Raw genomic sequence first — 20,311 nt, 5'->3', positions numbered from 1 at the left:
GCAGGTGGGCTAACTGTGGGAGTTGAACAGAGAGGAAAGAGAACGGGAAGGAAGATGGAAACTCTCCATGCAATGTCATTCAAACCACTCTTTGCTGTCACTATGACTTACTGACAAACAGCAGAAAATCCCTCTGGATTTAATGTTTAGGGGAGGGTGGTTAAGGTTTTGCTGTCCTGCTGCCCCCTAGCGGCGGATTCCATTTGGCCACCTTACGGATTTGCCTGCCTCCTGGTAGCATTAAATCTTTCCATTGGCTATTGTGCCAAAGATGAAGTGTGCAAACTGCTCTTCATTAGAGAGGAGGATAATATTTACATTTGATATGAAATGATTATATTTATTCAGTTTTAAATTGTAGGATGCATACCATAAACAAAGGACAGAAAAGACTTGTTATTCAAGATGTGATTTTCAACAACTATTAGCAGTCTCCTTCAATAAAATATAGTGCATGTTATTAAAATAAAGAATTTTCAGATTTCTCTAGTTTTGACACTGTACCTATCAATTAGCCAATATCAATTATTGGCTGTTGGAATCTAATCTAATGAATGTTGCATTTATGTTTGAAAAGCTGAAAAACAAGGTGTCAAAGGTACATTTGTACCTGTATTTTAATGTACAACTTATTGCTTGTTTTGTTATATCAAAAGCTCTGGAGAAAACGCTTTTTCATCTTTCCTAGTCAGTGTTGGTTGGATGTGGAATATTTTCAGTAATTATGGAGTACAATAACTGCCCCCAGGAATCAGTACTGGCCTCCAATTCCCCAGCAGCAGCAGACAGACTTTTGCTTGTGTTGGGTTTATTTTAAACCACATAAGGGTGTCGTGCAATAGATTTATGATTTTTTTATACACCAGACATTTTAACCGCCCTAACACTCCAATTCCTTCTATCCAACTCCAACAAGAAAATATGGTCCCGTTTTTGCCAGCTGAACTGAGCCTGGGGAGATGGAGAAGGATTGGAGTAAGAGAAGCACAGAAGTGAGAAGGAATTGAATTAGCAGAAGTTTTGAGGAAATGGAATCTCTCTCTCTCTCTCTCTCTCTCTCTCTCTCTCTCTCTCTCTCTCTCTCTCTCTCTCTCTCTCTCTCTCTCTCTCTCTCTCTTCCCTTCCCTTCCCTTCCCTTCCCTTCCCCCTCTCTTTTTCTCGCTCTCTGTCTGGTCTCCCTCCGTCTAGTCTTCCTCCCTCCCTCTTTCTCCCCCCCCCCCAAGCTATACACACTTATTTTAAATCTCCATAGTTTCTCCTGTAAAATACCACTCTGCCCTATATGAGCTAGGGTTAGGTCACAACATAGTGATGGGGGTGGGTGGAAAGAAAAGATAGTTTGAAAACTTGGGAAGATTACTCCTACATTCTCTACTAGTGGGCAATGCAACCAATTGGGCAAACTGTTGCTGAGATATTTACATCATCATAAATAATAATAATAATAATAACAATAAATCTCAGCGATTGAAATCAAATCCATCAAGTCTGTTAGTAATTTAACGGAATGGGATTTTCCTTTCTATTGCCTGCCAGTTGAAGCTCTTTTCCAAATTTCCAGTGGGGGAAGCCTGCTATTTTACATAATGACTTCAGCATGCAAGGCTCTCTTTGCAAAACTATCCTCCTCCCCTTCCACTCCTCCCTCCTTCTTTCATTAAATAAGTGCGCTGCTTATATAAACTCATATATACACAGAGAGACTTTCAAGATTTTAATTAGTTTGCTAATTTATGCGCTTATTAGAAATGTGACTTTGTGAAGCAACCGCAAGACACAAGAAGCAGCTTCAAGAAGAGGCAGGCGAGGGTAGCAGAGCAGGCAGAGTGAGGGGGTGTATGGGGAGAGGGAGAGGTGGATAAGGAGGAAGAGGAGGACGACGACTCTAGTACTTTTCTTCTGTATAGAAGACTTTTCTTGCCTCCTGCTGGCTCCTCACAGACTGCTGCCGAAGAGGGGAGCTGGCAGGATTGTGATGTCACGGGGAGGGGAGGGGGGTGTGAGGAGAAGAGGCGGGGAGGGTGTTTTCCAGCTTTAAAAAGGCTGCAGTCAGAGAGAGCTGCCCTGCGTCAGAGAGAGACTTAGAGACTCTTCAAACTCACTGAGCAAAATAAACACTATTGAATAAGACAGGGAGAGAAAGACAGAGAGAGAGCAAGAAAGAGAGGAGAGAGAGAGAGAGAGAGAAAGAAAGATAGAAAGAGAGAGAGAGAAGAATAAACTTCCCAAGTGCTCTCTCCCCCCCTCCCTCTCTTAATCTGGACTGCCGCAGCAGCAGCAACAGCAGCAGCAGCTACAGCGCTAGCTCGTGCTCTTAACAACTCAGGCGCGCACATACACGCACCTCAATGACATTTCACTGGGGAAGGCTGCTATTAGCTTAAGGGTTTTTCCTTCTTTCCGTAGGTGGAAAGCGTTTGAGTTTCCACTTGGAAGACACAAATTCCAGTTGTTCCTTACATTACAAGAGGGAAAAGAGTAGGGAAAAACGCAGACAGCTTAGGAGGGCGCGGGGTAAAGGCAAAAGAGGAAAAGTGAGTGAGAAAAGCATTGGGGAAAAGGGGACCGACCGGCAGGAGGGAGAAAGAGCCGGCGGGAGGGAGAACGGGCGGGCGGGAAGGGAACGCAGAGAGAGAGCGAGAGAGGAAAGAGAGAGAGCGAGCGCGCGCGAGAGAGAGCGAGCGAAAAAGAGCGAGCGAACGAGAGATTGGAGATCCACCACCTCCTCACACCGCTGCCGAGTGGATGCCAAGCACCAGTTTTCCAGTGTCTTCCAAGTTTCCATTTGGACCTCCGGCTCCAGCTTGCGGGAGAGAAACTTTGGTGGATTTGCAGTCCCGCTCTAGCCCTTTCACTACGGTTGCCACCACTATGAAATCAGCTGAAGAAGGTAAACTGAACGGTTTCTGTCTCTTCCCCTCCCCTCCTTTCTTCCCTTCTTTATTTGATTTACATAACTTTGCTGATTCTCTCCTGCTCCGGGCAGAATTCTGGAGCTTCTGGAGGGCGGGGTGGAGGAATATAGAAGCGTTCAAGGGTCTAGACTGAGGGCTGGAAGAACGCTGAGGGTGGATGGATAAGTGATGGGCAGGAAGACAGAGGTAATTGTGCGGAGAAGGCTAAGGGCACCCGGGGCGCACAGAGGCTGGAGAAGGAGGCGCACGGACTTTGACGGAGCTGCTGGCGCTGGCTGGCTGCAGTGATTGGGAAGCGGTGTCCCCCTGGTGTTTCCCCAAAGAAGCCTTGATTTTGAATGCGACTTCTTGCCAATAGGTGTCTCCTCTTCCTCTTGCGCTGACTGCACGAACTTGGCCTTTACTTCTGGATGCTTAAATTGGACTAAGACGGTAAAAAATTCAGGGGGAAAAATGCAATAGTAGTGCTTGCCTTTTTTTTTTTTTTTCTTTCTTTTTGGTGAGATTAGAGCCATCAAAACAAAACAATGCATTTCACTTTAGGATGCAATGTCGCTTCTTTGGGAAAGGAAAGACCATCCTTGGAATGTTTGGTTTAGAGCAAACAGAATCCTCTAAGATTACGGACGCTGTTACCTTTTTCTGTCTCTAAGTGTTCCATAAGAATGTTGACAAATTGCACTTTGCAAATTGAATGTAGCTTGTCCAGTTAAGTCACTGAATATGACGGACAATGACCCATCTGGTTCAAGTGACATGATGAAATATAGTAATAAAACCTATTACCCTCTAGTTAAAATCACTTTATTCTTACACAAATTAGAAAATAATTTCAGAAAATGTTGCAAAACAGTGTGAAAGGTGTCAGCCAAGTTCATTTATGCTATTTATTATTGTGGGAAAATTACCTACCAGATTTTGAAACGGAGAGTAGGCTTTGACACTTAGAAAGTAACTTTTCATTCCTATCAGAAAATCACTAATTAGATTAAATTAATTATGGAATTCTTCTGAATTTGCATTTTTGAATTGTAATTCATAACTTTAGTGCTCAAGATTTTGGCTGCAGTTTACTTGTTCCACTCCAAATCCGCTTCCTCTCCCCTAAAAAAAAAAAAAAAAAAAAAAAAAAAAAAAATCCTACTCAGAGTCGTCCTCAGAATAAGTTATTTGAAAACAATCTCATAAAGAATGTTGTATATTATACTTATGATATGTTAATTAGATAGTGTAGACTTGTGATTACTTATCGATTTCTAAGCAACTTAAACGCAACTGTCATTCTTTGACTAAATTGTTTTTAAAAAGCAAGTCTTTCCTGTCAAATGAGTGATTGCCTCTTTTTATTTTGAGGGCTAAATTCTAGTGACTACGAGTATAAATGAAATGCTTTGATTTTAAAAATTATTTTCAAATATGATTACCATGATGTGTAGTCCATCAGTTTGCAAGTATTGTCAAGTTTAAAGGCCTTTTGCCCTTGGAATTATTCAATTACTTCCTAATTTTAAACAAAGGACTCCTTATAAGTATAAACATATCTTACTTCATATAAGTATCATTGATCAATATTTTTCAGTGTTTGTAGAATTGTATAATCAAAGGTTTGCTCACATTTCTTGCTTTTTTACAAAAGTCTAAAAATGTTCAAAAAGGAGTTGTTGTCAATAAGAAAATTTTGAGAAGCTTAGGACACATTTGTTTGAAAGTGTCTCCTACTTAGTTCTTAAGGGTGTTGGACATTATACAGTCATAATACAGTCTAGGTTTCACTTTATTCAAAACAAACTTTATGTATTCCATCTTCTAATAAGGAAATAATCTTTCATGAGGAAAAAAGTCATCTTTTAAAAGGAGAGGTTTTTACTGTTTTTTTGTTAAGAAAACAATTTTAAAAATACTTCTACTAAAACACCACATACTATCTTCAGTAATTAGCTTGAATAAATGAGTGTTGATATGTTTTAGAGGGACTAAAAAATTAGGCTAACCAGAAAGTATGATCTAATCTTGTAAATACATAGGCAAACTCTTCAAGGAGTAAATTGTTCCTTGTAAATTAAGGTTTAGCACCCTGATGATTCTGGGTGAAGAAAATATACTATATTATGCACTAATATAAAATGCAGAGACTATTCCATTACACATTTCTGATGGAAAGTTTGATTAAAATATCAGATGGTCACAGAGCATCTCAATGATTCTTTGGCATTTCCCAAAAGTCTAGAAGCTTCTAGGCTGAAGCTCATTAAAAATTGTTGTTCCTGAAAGTATTTCGGCTGATTTTCAAAGTGGGGAATAAGGAGAACAAGTCTTTTTAGGCCCTGCAGGTACTTACCCATTCAAGAAGTTTCTCCATCCTGCAGAACACCCCACGGGTTCTAAAGAACTAACCTGAACAAAGCTTTCTGTGTTCTCCCACCACTTAATTTAATAGAGTTGTTTTCTAACCCAGATTAGTAAATGGCATAGGCTTGCACCTAGCCTTATCACATCCCAACACTTGAGTTTTATATCCTATTAACATCACATAGCTTTAGTGAGGATGTGGGCCAAACTAAACATTTCATTGGAGACACTAATATTTGCTGAATGGGCAAATCAAACCCCAGCCAAATCTTTCTGAACCATTTGGAAGATTTGAGGCACGTGTGGTAGCCAGACTAGAATATGGTACTGGTAATGAATAGAGAAAGGGTATTTTTCCAGGCTTGCCCCATATTTTTCTGTTTTTCCATTGTATAGGAAGATGAAATTAGATTGGAAGTTAGTGTATCTGGCCACTGGGTAAATAAGCATTCTTGTTTTCTTGTAAGTTAGGGAGTGATGAAATCAGGTGGTAACCTATGGGTGTGGAAGGAGGTAGGTAAATTTATCACCTTTGGAACAGCCTAGGACATGGTAGATGATAGGTACTTTGAAACTGGGGTGTGTGTGTGTGTGTGTGTGTGTGTGTGTGTGTGTGTGTGTGTGTGTGTGTGTGTGTGTGTGAGAGAGAGAGAGAGAGAGAGAGAGAGAAATGAAAATAAATTTTTCAAAAGAAATTAAACCCTCTATTAAAATTAAAAAAAAAAAAAAGAATCCCAAACAACAATAAAAACTCACCAAACTCACCACCATACCTCTTTAACTGGGAATTGTTATTCGAAAATAAATCAGGCCAGACTAGAATGGAGTTTATCACTGGAGAAAATCAGCAGTTGAGAATCACTGAAGGAAAACATCTGGGAAGTATCCTGTTTTTTTTTTTTTTTTTTTTTTTTTTTTTTTTTTTTTTTTTTGTTGTTGTTGTTGCTGTTGTCTCTCACCAAATGGCAGGGTCAATAAGCCCCCAGTGTTAAAAGTAAGATTCATTTTTATTAGCCTTTAGAATGGCACATGATACCATTGACACTGTCCCTGATCTTTCTTTTGTGTCTTTCAGACCCTCCTTATCATCAATTTACCTCCATGATCTTTCATACTCCTGTTATTCCAGATGGTGGTTTTAATTGGGTGCCAAGGCCTTTACATAGACTAGCTGATTTTATCCTAAAAGTTAGAACAATAGCTGGTAGCAAACAAAACAAAACAAAACATTAAAAAAGAAAAAAAAAACTACAAAGATTTCTGCAAAGAATTCATAGAATTGTTTGCTAGTGTAGACCCCACAAAGGCCCATATATACATAGGAAAAATCTTTCCAAACTTTGTAGTTATCACTGAAAAGAAAGAATGGGTCACTTGCTTTTTTTTTTTTTTTTTTTTAAAGAAGGGGAATGATCTGAACAATGCTAAAACAAGTCAATGGTTACCACAAGTTAAACATCAGCCTGTAAGTAAAATGCCAGAAGCAAAACCAAGGGCAGATGTGTGCCAGCCTTGTGTAAAGCTTAATAAACAATTTGTAAGCAATACAGTACTTAATTATGAAAAGAAAAAAGAGAAAATACATAATCCATCCTCATGGAAAAAGCTAGATTTTCCTGGCACTTTCTGATAATTCTTTTAGCCATGGGGCCTGGAAAATGGTATTCCCTAAGTTTATGATTCTGAGTTGCAAGGATCTTCCATAACTACTTGGAAAAAGCATTCCTTTGAAACCTAGCATTAAACTCTGTGAGATCTACAAGTTCAGCTTAGACCTGGCTTCTGGACCATTGAAAATATTTGCAAGTAGTAGATTCCAGAGCTAGCTGGAAATGTAAGTAAACTTATTCCAAGGAGAATTAAAGTCCTTATTAGTGACTTTTCAAAATCCTGGATTTAAAGAATGATTTTTGATTAATCTTAGGTTAGAGAGAAGGAATATGTTATTTTTGCATCTTTTATTTTATAGAAACAATACAGAATTCTTCAATAATCAGAACACCAACTTTCCCACAGGCACAGACTAATCCATTTTTACATCTCTCTGGCTTTGATGAGTTAGTTTAAGTTATTATCTTCATCATCATTCTCATCAGTATTATCTCAGCCTAATTCAGTATTCTGAAGTTCACTTTGTCATAGATTTGTTTCAAAAGTAAAACTAAATGTTATCAAAAGTAGATTGCAACTAAACATATATTGGCTTCCAGAAGCTCTTTCAATCAAGATTCCATCCTTTCACTTTTTTTTGCTTCCATATAATTGTCTACACACACTGGTAAATTATGACTCTTGGACTACTGGAGAAGGCATTGGACTGCATTAGAATAATTTAGTCAAGGTAGCCTTTGGTTTTGCAACTTGAAACTGAGGTAATCTGTTTTATTTGTCATGATGACTGATGATACGCATGTATCTCATGTTCCTCTAGGATTCTCTTCTGTATCCTTCAAGCTTCACAATTTATAGTTAACTAAAATAATTTATATGCTGGTATTAGTCCAGAGATTTCCTGTTTTATCAGTTGTGATTTTAGACAAAAAGAGTCAGAAAAGTGGGACAGAGTAAAAAGGGAATGAAGGGAGCATGATGAAAGGTATATTCCACTGTGAAGTTTGAGTCTCAACAGGTCTAAAGGAAGCTTAAAGTTTCAGGGAATGTGTTTATCTTTTGGGGAGTGAAGCTTGTGTGTGTGTGTGTGTGTGTGTGTGTGTGTGTGTGTGTGTGTGTGTATCCATATGGTCCCACAATTCCTTTTCAGTTTTGCTTAAGTGTGTGTGTTCATCTCCTCTTGTCCCTTATGATCTTTCTAAACTTCTGAATTTCAAAAACTACTACATGACTTCTATTCGAGTTCCCCCCAACACACACACACACACACACACACACACACACACACACACACACACACACACTCTCACTCACTCACACCCTTCTCTCCTCACCACCCTATTTACTGTTCACTGTGGGGAAGGGGGCGGCCTGCCGTGTTAAAAGATAGCAAAGGAAAAGAAATAAAAAGGCTTTTGCTTTAACTTACGTAGAGAGTTTATTTTAAAACAAGGAAGCCGGGTGGACGGCAGAGCAGCTTGTTTATATAAACCCGGAAACATCAACAGAGGGAGAGAGAGGGAGGGAAGAGAAGGGAGGGAGATACAGCGGTACAGGGTGAGAGTCACATTACAGCCCAAGAGGACGCCTGCAGCAGAGGCAGTAGCAGCCGCGGAGCGGAGCTCAGCTAGCTCTCTACCTGGTCCTTCAGCCCCGAGCTATTGAATTACACCCACTTTGCTAAGAACAGGCGGGGGTGGGAAAGCCTGAGAGAGGACTGAGCAGGGAGCAGAGAGGGTGAGACTGGCCGGGAGGGGAACTTCACTGCTCCAGCCTGACCCTGCCTGGGCCAGCGACCCTTCTTGCTGGGGACGGCGGAGCGTAGTCGAAGGCTTCCTCTTCCTCTCCCTGTCTCCCAGAAGTGGATCAACAGGTGTCCCAGGCACTGAGAAGCAGCCGGAGGTTTAGAAAGGGAGAGGCAGACAGGCTCCTAATCGGGGGCCAGAAGAAAGTTGCTCCTATTCCTCTTCCTCTGCTCCAACTCCACCTTCTTCCCCTTTGCTCTCGTGGTCGTCCAGGAGGCGTTTGCACTTGGCTAGTCGGGGTCCTCGGGTGATTCCACCCGAGAGGAGGACAGGAGGATATCAAGACCTCCTTTTTTCCTCCTGCCTTAAACAACCTCCAACAGCACCACAAACTTTAGAAAAAGAGAGTAGGGGGGAAGGAGGGAGAGAGAAAGGGAGGCGGTGTCTCTCTCCCCCAGAGATTCAGACATGACCGGTCTGGAAGAAGACCAGGAGTTTGACTTTGATTTCCTTTTCGAGTTCAACCAGGCCGACGAGGGCACCTCCGAGGCAGGCAAAGGTGGGTGAAGCGCGGCTCTCATCTGTCATCTCTCACCCCCTTCCCCGACTCCTTTCCCCCCGCCCCAATCTCTTGATGCCCCGTCCCATTTCCCTTGCATTTTGGTGCACTCCTTTTGAGGGTTTAGGGGACTGGTGTTTCTGGAGAGCAGGACACGCTAGCTGGCAGGGGCTGCCTGGGGAGGTGAAGGGATGGGAGGGGGGAGTGTGAGGCGGCTATTGGGTCTTTCCAGGTCTGGCCTGGCCTGGCCTGGCTTTAGACTCAGCCATGGCCCAGCTTCTAGGCTGAAGCAGAGACGTGTGTGTGTGTGTGTGTGTGTGTGTGTGGTGTGTGTGTGTGTGTGTGTGTATGTTTGGGGGGAGGTGTTCCACTCAGACTCAGGAGAGACTCTGGCGGGTCACTACAGATAGGTGGGGGGGGCGGGGAGGGGGGCTGTGTGAGACAGTTTGCATTTCCTGGTTTAAGGCACCAGGCGCAAAGCAGTCCCTTTTTGAGTGTACCTCCTCCTTCTCCCCTCTCTCAAATTAAATCGCCGTCGGGCGACAGGAGCTGCAGGGGGAGAGGGAGGGTCTGGCGTGCAGCAAGTGGGAACGAGTTGGCTAGCAAAGCGCCCCAGGATAGAAGCAAGAGCTCTTTAAAGCTCTGACTTTTGAGGAGCTGAGACTCGTGCGTGCGGCTCAGCTGGCTGCGGCTACTTCTGTTGGAGACGTCGCGTGCCAAGTGATGGGACCAGTGGTTTTCTTTTTACTGGAAACCTTCTCTATCTTTTTTTTCCCACTTGTCTAGGCATGGAAACCTATTCCTAGGGTCTGTACTTCTCTGGGCTTTGGAAGTGGGATGGCATAGAAAAGAGAAGTTCCTGGTACTTAATGGGGGAGGGGGAAAGCTTACGCTTGCGGATGGGGCTCCTTCAGGATCCGCCCCTGCCATTCCTGGCTACAGGGGAGCCTGTCTCAATTCTTATCTCCTTCATCAAAGGGCTCAGTTTTCTTTCTGGCCTTGCCTTTTGCCAATTTCCCCCTCTACCCCCCTCTGGGTCACTGTTGATGTGAGGAAACAGTCTCAACAAAATCCCAGTCTCTTGGGGCATGAAGGCCTGGGAAAAAGTGGACGTCCCAGATTCTTGAACCAAGGAGACTGCCTACCAGAATGATGGACAATAAATTCAGTTTAATGACCAATTAGTGTTTGGGATGGGAATTTTTTGCTTTGCTCTCTGTTGTCTTTGAACACTTACGGTGTTTTTAAAATCTTGTTGGCCATATAAAATGTGAGCCTTCGACAAATAAACAAAGCAGTTGGCATTTATGCCCTCGCTAAGGATTTGTCTTAAAACAATTACCTCTGTATTATGTCAAGAGAATCAGTATATGATGTTTTAAAAATAATTTCCCCAAAAAAAGTTAGACTGGTTTTTATTTTATTTACTCAAAAAGACATATACAGATTATCCGCAGAGACAAGAAGATTGCCACACTGAAACAGATGGTCAATGGCCTCGGAGAGAGGGAACTGAGGAAGGCATAAAAGACCCAGAATGCACTGGGTCACTTGGACAGCACTTTACATTGGAGAAGGCTTTTCCACACATTTCTCCTTAGCTCTTGAGCTGACAGTGAACAGAAGAATAATAATAAACTTCCATAGTTATATCTAAACTAAATAATAATTATAGAAGCCATCATTGCCTTCTTGTCACTCATCTTTAATCACTTCCAAAGTGTGCCAACTAGATTTAATGTTGTAAATTAAGTTACAGAATTTCTACTTTCCTATTGATTCTATTAATTGAGGATACGTTTTGTTGCCCCACCTCTTTAGATCAAACAAAATGAAGAATAACACCCAAAATATAATTTTCCAGAGCAGAGATTTTGTGAGATAGGCCAATTAATAAGGTAGATCAATACTTGACTTTGAAATCCATAGTCTCTTAAGTATTCCCATGTTATTCTAAATTTAAAAAGTAGAATCTTATTAGAGTGTAATTCAGTTTTCTCTTTTTCTACCTAAGCTTCTTTTTAGCTTTCTTTCCAAACTACAAGCAGTACCCCTAAACTTTTTTCCTTCATCTGCTCCCCTCTGTTGGCTTTTTAAAGAGATTCTCTCCTCTTGTAGTTTTTGAAATGAGGTGACGAAAACTAAATGCCGTATTCTTGGCAAGCAGAGACCTTCAATTTAATATAAAGGATGTATAATATTTTCCATGTCATCTTCTACCCCTTTCTTAAGTCTAAAAATCTTGTTCTTTTGTTGTTGTTGTTGTTGTTAACTATTCCATCTAGTGAGACATTTTTTGATCCTCATTATCAACTCCATCACTGGACTCCCACACTGATTAGTTTGCTTTTCATCTTCCTTCCTGCTCCCAGATCTTCAGACCCATTAGATCAGTAGGAGGGAGAATGGTGTTGGAGGAGATAGAAAGGATATCCCTTTGTAGAAGGGATATTTGGAGGCTCCTTAGACCATTCTTAAGAATCCAATGAATTACTGTTGGGAAGTAGTTTTTATTTATTTGGTTTGAATTTAGGCTTCCCCTAACCTCCCTCTTTTTGCCTGATTTTGTAAATTCCTTCAGGGTTCCTTTTAATCCTCTTAATCTTTGAATAAATGTGTTGCATTAGTAATTTTTTCCACTTCACCATAAAATCCATTTTTCAGTTCATTAACAAATATCTTTGAAAGCCATTCAAATATCCCAACTTTGGTTACATCTTTAACTTTTTTCATTTGGTGAAAAATGTCTGTGCATTCGTACTTTTTATTGTCTACACTTGAAAACAGAATCATTTTTTAATAAGTGACAGTCTTTTTTCACATACACTGTTTTCCTAACCATATTATGATTAATCAATCTCATTTTTCCTGCAGTTTTTTTTTTTACTCTCTTAAGACAACTAATTTATTTGTCTATAATTTACTCAGTCAATTAAGCAAAAAATCATTTATGTTGCTTTTACAATTGACTAATAGTTTGAATTAAATTGATTTGCTGATTTCTTGGTCCTGTGGATAAACCTGAAGAATGTATTTATCCGTAAACATGTAGTTTTTTCATTAATTGTTTAAAAATATACATAAATGTAGCCTGATGCTGCATGTAGATGATGTACATATGAACATATACATATACATACATATTTTTTTCTGCTACGATTTTCCTTAAAACTTTACTAATATTAAATAAGAGTGATCACCTCTGTTGGGTAATTACATATGTGTGTTTCCAAGGTTCCATAACTTAACAGGGATCAGAACTGTCTAAGTTATACAGATTTTGATGCTGTTATAGTTTCTTCTCAATTACTAATACCTTTCGATTTCTAAAGTTAGCCCTTATCACCTCTCATAGCCAAAGACTTCAGCCACCACCACTAAGTTCATTAGATCATAAGATTTAGCATTTGAGGTAATCTCAAAGACCATCCTAATTTATCCCTTTCATTTGGCCTCCAGAAAGTTGATGTAACTCTTTCAACATCAGACAGGCTGTAAATAGCTGAGAATGAAATTGGGGTGTAGGCCCTCAGACTCCTAATCCAGTGACCCTTCCTGTTCATCTGTAAAATGGGCTAATAATAGCAGCTAACTCTCAGGGTTCTATCATGAATTGCTCTACTAGACATTCTAAGTTTAATGTCCTGTCCATATCTTATCTTTCCAGTATAAAATTCATTATCTTCCCTCTTAAACTCACGCTTTCCCCAAACTTCCTTATTTGAGGGAATTATGATTCTTCTGATCACCTAGGTTTAAAAACTTCATGTCATCTTTACTCTCCCTCAGTTTTGCATAATTGATCGCCAAATCTTGTAGTTTTCTATTTTTACAACATTTCTTGCACACCTATCCATTATTATTTGTACTATTTTGCAATAGTGTGCTATTTCTTTCTTTTTTACCTCAATCTTTTCTTTATTCCAATCTATTCCTCTGCATAGACACCAAAGCAATTTTTCTAAAGCTAAGATCTGACCCTGTTCCCTTTACCCTCTTTAACTACTCTTCCCCTTGTCTCCTTCTTCCCTAATAAATTCTAGTACCCCTCCTCCCCATTTTTTTTTTTTTATCATATCCTCCATTTGGTAATTTAAGCTTTTCAGAACTTGGCCTAGTCTTTCTTATGTATTATTCATTTTCTAGTTTTCTTAGGCATTATTCCATCCCATGAACTTTATGGTTCAGTCATACTGATATTGTCATTCTGTGCATACATTGTCCATTTTTGTGCATTTTTCTACTATGGTACATGCTGTTTCACATGCTTGGAATACTGCCCTTCCTCACCTCTCTTTCTTGGGATCCTTTGGTTCTTTATAGACTCAGGTCAAACTTTTCACCTGAAGCTTTTTCTAATATCCCCCAGCTATCCACCTCACTTCTCAAATTATATATGTATATGTCTCCCTCCCTTTTAGAGAAGAAGCTCCATGAGGTCAGGGACTCTTTGTCTTCAGTCTTTATATTTCTTGTACTAAAGTTGGTGCCTAATATTTAGAAAGAGATTAATAAATGCTTGTTTATTAGTTGGTCAAATCAATAAAATCAGATACTGTGCTTAAAGTGTTTTATAAATATACTTATAATAGAAATATGTTTTTATTATATATTTTATTATATATATATATATATATATATATATATATATATATATATATATATTCATTTGGTTGGACATCTTTTTTAACCTATAAATTAAATAGTTCTTTCTATCAAGATGACGTAATAAGAAAAAATGGTTTAATTTGGATATCCTTTTTTTCTACTCAATCCTTTCCATTAGCCTAGTTAACCTAGAAAAATAAGGTACTTTTCTTGGAAAGAATTAGAAATCATTTAGTCTCCCATATATTACACATAGGGAGTCAATTAACACAAAGTTTAAATTATAGGTAGAACCAAGATTAGAATCTTTGTACTTGGATTCCATGTCCGTGTAGATTTGGTTTTTAATGAGATTTATATTCTGGAAACTATTCTTGTATCTATGATGATCAACATTTTTATTATTACTTTGGGCAAAAGTATAGTAATATGCTTTTCAAATCTGCAAATGACTTTAGGCTTGGAGACATCATAGGATTATAAATTAAGAGTTGGAAGGAATTTTAGAGGAATTTGTTTTACAGATGAGGAAACTGAGGGAGACAGCTATTATATGACTTGCTTAGTATAATGCATGTGAATGTATAAGGTAGGATTTGATGTCACAAGAATAAGTATGACAAGAGTCACATCAAAAAAAAAAAAAAGATCTCAAAGGAAAGAAACATATGCCAAATGGGATGAAATTTCATAGGTACAAATGTAAATTGTGATTCTTGAGTTTAAAAAAAATCAGATTCACAAGTATTGAGTTGCCAGAAGTGAAAAATGGTTAGGAAGTTTTACAGATTGTAAGCTTAATACAACCATTAAGATAACAGAATTATGGATGAAAAGGATCTTGCAATTCATTTATTCTAGACCCTTCATTTTGTAGTGGAGGGGACAGTGGCCCAGAGAGAATCAATTCATTGACTGAGGCTACTTGATAATAAACAGATGAGGTAGGCTTTTAACTTATACTAGGTGATTCTGTGGATAAAACACTGGGCTTAAGAATTAAGAAGCTCTGATTTCAAATCATTCCTTGAAAATTTACTTGTGTGATGCTGAGCAAGTCATTTAACTTTTTTGTCCTTAATTTTGTCATTTGTAAAATGGAGAAAATAGTACCTATCTTGCTGGGTTGTTCTGAGGACTAAAGGAGATGTAAATGATTTACAAATCTGGAAGGATTATTATTGTAATACTATTATTACTATTACTTGAAATCCAGCATTTTTTCTATTGCATTATATTTATATCCTAAGCTTCTTTAATAGAGATCTAAACAAAAGTGCCAAATGTTCTACTATATGCTGTCTTGATCAAATGTTTTATGACATATTATTATATTCAGTTCTGGGCACCACATGTTAGGAAAGATATAGATAAGCTATAGTGTGTGGTAAAGAATGACAAGATGACTAGATAACAGCTGTAGAATGGTGGTCTCCATGGTGGGGCTCAGTGTTCCTAGGGGTATAAGCCTGATCCTAAACAACTATTGCCTGATGTTGGCAGAGTGTGATTAACTAATAGGAGGATGGGAAAATAAATCTTATCCTGACCTCCTTGAGAAGCCAGTCAATAGATTGTATTTAATGACAAATTTTTGACCTAACTTATAGAGTTCCTCAGTTTCAATTTTATTTTTCACTTTGTCAAAGACTACATTATTCCTGCAGCAGTATCCATTACTTTCATAATCCTGTGGGAAGCTAGTTAGGGAGCAAAATGTCCCTGCAATTTTGAAAGCAGAATTTGGCCATTAGACTTTCCCCAGGTTTATTTCTAGCAGTGTATTGTAAAAGTTTAACACAATGGATATCCTAATGAATAATTTCTTCAAGATAAGACAAGGCACTCAATGATTATCTGTCTAAGAGTTGAAGAAAGGTCAGTGGTCTTGTGCATTTTGTATTTCATGCCACCATTTTTTTTTTTTTAGATTTAGCATCAAGTACTATAGTACTAGGAAGTGATGACTATTACTTTTAATGTTAGACACTAATAGTCAACCATTGAGCTTGTCTCCAATACAATCACAACTACCCTTATTCCCCAATATTCCTCTCTCCATTTCCTTAGACTATGAATATTTTTAACCTTATCCCTTCTAGGAATAAAATGTAACTCATGGGTATGTTATAGCCTAATTACTAACAAGATATCCAAGAGATGTCATTTTTCACCCCCACCCTCACCCCCAAGTGGTATAGAAAAGTGACAAAAAATTCAAATAGAAATAGGGGCCATTAAACCTTACATAAGAAGTTTTCCAGGTCTCATATTGGCTTAGAAAACCACATATTAACATTTTATATGTTCTATTGTATTTTTTTTTGTTTAATATTTCTCAATTACATTTTAATCTAGTTTGAGCAGCACTTGGTGGTATTGTAAGCCCAATGCATGCTGCAGGCCGAATGTTTGACAATTGAAATAAAACATGTGAACAGCTAATTATATATATATATATATATATATATATATATATATATGTATGTATGTATGTATGTAGGAAAAGCAAAATAATTTTTGTGGTGAAATTATCAGAAAAGGCTTGATTTAAGAGGTAGTGACTGTGCTGAGGCATGAAGGGAAAGATGGGTTTATAAGAAGTAGAAATGAATAGAATTCCATACAAAGATATAGAGGTGAGATTGGTGGGAACACGGATTGCATGAGCTTGAGTAATGTGAAATGCATCTAGAAAGATAGATAAAATTTCAGCAAAAGGGCTTTAAATGCCAAACAAAGGAGTTTACATTTGATCCTAGAGGAATTGAGGAACCATTTGGCAGGGAAGTGACATGATTAGGCTTTTTCCTTAAGAAAATCATTTGACTGCTATGTGGAGGATGGACTAGAGGGGCAAGATGAGCAGGGGATAAGCCTATTAGGTTATCAGATTGGTTCTTGAGAGGGGTGTTAAGGGCTTGGAATTAGACTGGTATTCCTGTGAATGGAGAGAATGGGAAAAATTCCAGATGGGTCATTTAATAAAGTTTCTATGCAAAATCACCAGACTTTTAGACAATTGAGTTGAAAAAGCAGCCTTATAGTAGTGAACATTAAGAAATCTAACTCTTTAGATTGTGCTGAGGCAATAGAAAAGGGCTATTTTGTATAATAATATAATGTTTATTTAAATATTAAATAACTTAACCTTATTAAATAATTAAATATTAAATAATGTTTATAATACGGTTATTATGCTGAGTATATATATCAATAGCAGGTAGGTGGTACAGTGAATAAAGCATTGAACCTGCAGTCAGGAAGATTTAAATTGAAACCTGTTCTCAGATACTAGTGAACTTTGTAACTCTGGGCCAGTCATTTAAACTATCTCAGACTCCATTTTATCATTTGTAAAAGTGGGGAGATTAATAGCACGTACCTCAAAGAGTTGTGAGGTTCAAATAAAATAATATTTGTAAAGTGCTTTTTAGAACTATATAAATTCTAGCTACTATTATTAACATATTAATTAATATTAATAATACTATTATTATCTTAGAAGTTGCTCCATCTTAAGTGCTTGAACACTTATTTTGAAAGGGTACTATGGGAGGCCCTACAAATACAACTCCTGTCTTCAAGAGATTTATTGCCTCTTTGGGGAGAAAGGACACATTCGTGAAAAAGGACAATTGACAAATAAGTGAAAAATTCCTTTGCTTTCTCACTTATAAAGTTGGGGTACAGTGAGACTTAGATGATTTCCCAGGTCCTTTGTTTTAGTAATAATTCACTTTTATATAGCACTCTGAGGTTAACAAAATACTTTATTCATAACATACTTTTGTGCTGATGTTGTAAGGGTCACTGTTCCAACTTCATGGTGAAGAAATGAAGTCTCATTAAGTGGCTTGTTTAAGCTCTTGCTAGTGTATGTCATTTGGATCCAAACTGAGATACATCCTGATGCCAGGATGAGGGGGCTTTCCAGCACTTAGCACAGTGCCTGGCACACAGTATATGTGTTTAATAAACACTTGCTGATTTGACTGACTTCCATTAAAGCATGCTATCTGCTGAAATGAAAAAAAAAAAAAGGAATATTATATCCAATGAATAATAAACACTTGCTGATTTAACTGACTTCCATTAAAGCATGCTATCTGCTGAAATGAAAAAAAAAAAAAAAAAAAAAGGAATATTATATCCAATGAATGAGAAACAGTTTGAATAACCATTGATGGTCTAATTAAGATTGTAGAAGATCATCTCAGCTTCCTAGGAACCATATATATATATATATATATATATAATTTGAGCTAAGCCTTGTAACCTGTGTAGGCCTTACATATGTAAAGAAGATAGCATGTAAGTTATCTCAGAATAGGGAACTATATTTCACATTTTTCACAGAAGATTGAACTATCTGTTGTTTCCTTATTTTGGTAGGTTAGTGAAGTTGCTAGGGAATATGACAGATTCTCTGTTCCTTCCTGATTATTAAATTCTGAAGCTCATAGTGTCCTAGGCTGAGTTAAAGAGGCCAAGACAGTGCTGAACTTAGTAAGTTAAATCAACTACCAAGAATTGGACCTAGAAAAGAATAGCTTAACTGGCTAGTATGGACTGAAAAGTACAGCTGTTGCTTTCTTCCTATTAGCCCAATTCTTCCAAATTAGAGACAAATGAATCAATGATAGACCATTAATAGTCACTATAATGAAGCACAAAATGATACTTTCATTAAAAAAAAAAACTAGAGAGTAAGGATATATATATATATATATATATATATATATATATATACATATATATATATATATATATATATATATATATATATATATACTCAATATACTGCAAAACAGTATAATCTTTGCTTGCTTCCCAGAATCACTGAATTGTTGTTATTATTTTTCTGTACTCCTCATTCTGAATTTAATTACATATTGCCTTTTACTATTGTTTTTCAGTTGTGTCTGACTCTTCCTTAAATCATTTGGTGTTTTATTGACAGAGATACTGGAGTGGTTTGCTATTTCCTTCTCCAGACCGTTTTACAGATGAGGAAACTGAGGCAATCAGGGTTTAGTGACTTGCCCTGGGTAACACAGCTAGTAAGTGTCTGAGGCCAGATTCAGGAAGATGAGTCTTTTTGACTTCAGGCCTCTCACTATATCTACTGTATGACCTAATTGCCTCTCATTGTTACTTCTATGAGATATAATGGGTCCTTTCTAGTTTATAAGCCCCTTAAAGGCAAATCATAGACTCATAGAGCTCAAAAGGACTTTGGCAATTAGTCTAAACTTTTCATTTTATGGTTGGGAAATAGAAGCTAAAAAGGTCACATATAAGTGGCAGAGAAGTTGAACTCAGTACTTGTGACTCCCAAATTCAGTGTATCATATGTTTTGTATCCCATGTAATGACTAGCCCAGGACTATCAAAAAGGAACTCAAATGCTATTTGTTGACTGTTAGAGTGAATAACTGAATGAATGAATTCCACCACCAATATTGGTGTCAGCCAGGATTGGTGCGTCGGTTCTATCCACACATCATCTCCTTTATACTCATTAAACAGCTGATGTGCAGCTGATGCTGGTTTTCAGATCCTCTCTTCTGAAGAAGGGGAGGGAATGGGCTTCCCTTTCCACTTAAGAGCAGGGAAATCCTGCTCCCCTTCAACTGTAATTCAATAGCTGATTTTCCCATCAGCTGTTTAAGGGGTGTGGCAGTAGCATCATGGCTGCATGCCCTTGTTCTCCAAGTTATTTCAGCCTTGCTGAATGTTGCCACAGTATTGTCACCGTGGCAACTTGATAGGGAACTCTCAGGAGTTCTGGGTAGTGGTATGGAATCTCTCTACCTAAAGCAATGACATTTTCTAAAATTTGAAAAAAAAAATCATTGCTTGTGGCTTCTTGATATTTTATGTGTGGAAAGAAAATATCTTGTGCCAAAAGATAATTGTTGATTTCTGAGATCATACATTAATGATGCTCCCCCTCCTCAACAAGTGGAAGAATCATACTGGGTGATTGGATAAATGAAAGAATAAGTGGCAAATTCTCAATAAGGAATTTAATTTTGTGGGTGACATTCTTGCCCATAGAGTTCTAGTCCTCACTGTTTATTAAGAAAAGAAGAACATTAAATGAAAAATAAGTACTTTTCAAAGGATATCTTTAAATCAAAATCAAAATACCTTTTTTGGGGGTGAGAGAGTTAAAAAAAACCCTCTAATTATCCTTCATTAATTATAATAATTATTTTATTCTTTTGAATTTATTTTTAATTTTCAGATGCTATAAATAATAAACATATTTTAAAATTTCCATGAAAACAAAATACTAAAAAGACAATGAAAGGAAAATGTATTGTTTGAGAGACCCTGGTAAGCATTGCTTGTACTTAGTGCGAGCTACCAAGACACATTATGAACTTCTAAAAGTCTTTACTTTCTTATTATTAATCTAATCACCTGCTAGCCTGATAATGGATGGGTACACAGATCATTAGTCTGTAGTTGGGTGAAGATGGAAGCTGGAGTGGCTTGGATGGGGAAGGAAGGGT

The 20,311-nt window shown here is 37.9% G+C and overlaps 1 protein-coding gene across 5 annotated transcripts in view; it reads left to right on the top strand.

Moving 5' to 3' along the window:
* The first annotated feature begins 2,619 nt into the window (after positions 1-2,619).
* Positions 2,620-20,311, top strand: part of NFATC1 (nuclear factor of activated T cells 1) — a 202,702-nt gene continuing 185,010 nt past the window's right edge. For 2 of the 5 annotated variants that reach the window (XM_074273482.1, XM_074273489.1), the window contains exon 1: positions 2,622-2,890. In XM_074273482.1, the coding sequence (XP_074129583.1) occupies positions 2,746-2,890 (145 nt within the window). In that variant the 5' untranslated portion in view covers positions 2,622-2,745. Of the gene's footprint in view, positions 2,891-8,425; positions 9,180-20,311 lie in introns of those variants that run through there. The other 3 variants (XM_074273459.1, XM_074273474.1, XM_074273467.1) reach the window with 3 other exon arrangements.

The sequence above is a fragment of the Sminthopsis crassicaudata genome, chromosome 1 (genome assembly GCF_048593235.1).
Source record: "Sminthopsis crassicaudata isolate SCR6 chromosome 1, ASM4859323v1, whole genome shotgun sequence".
NCBI lineage: Eukaryota > Metazoa > Chordata > Mammalia > Dasyuromorphia > Dasyuridae > Sminthopsis > Sminthopsis crassicaudata.
Note: the sequence above shows the minus strand (reverse complement) of the source record. Positions and strands in the feature narration are given on the sequence as shown.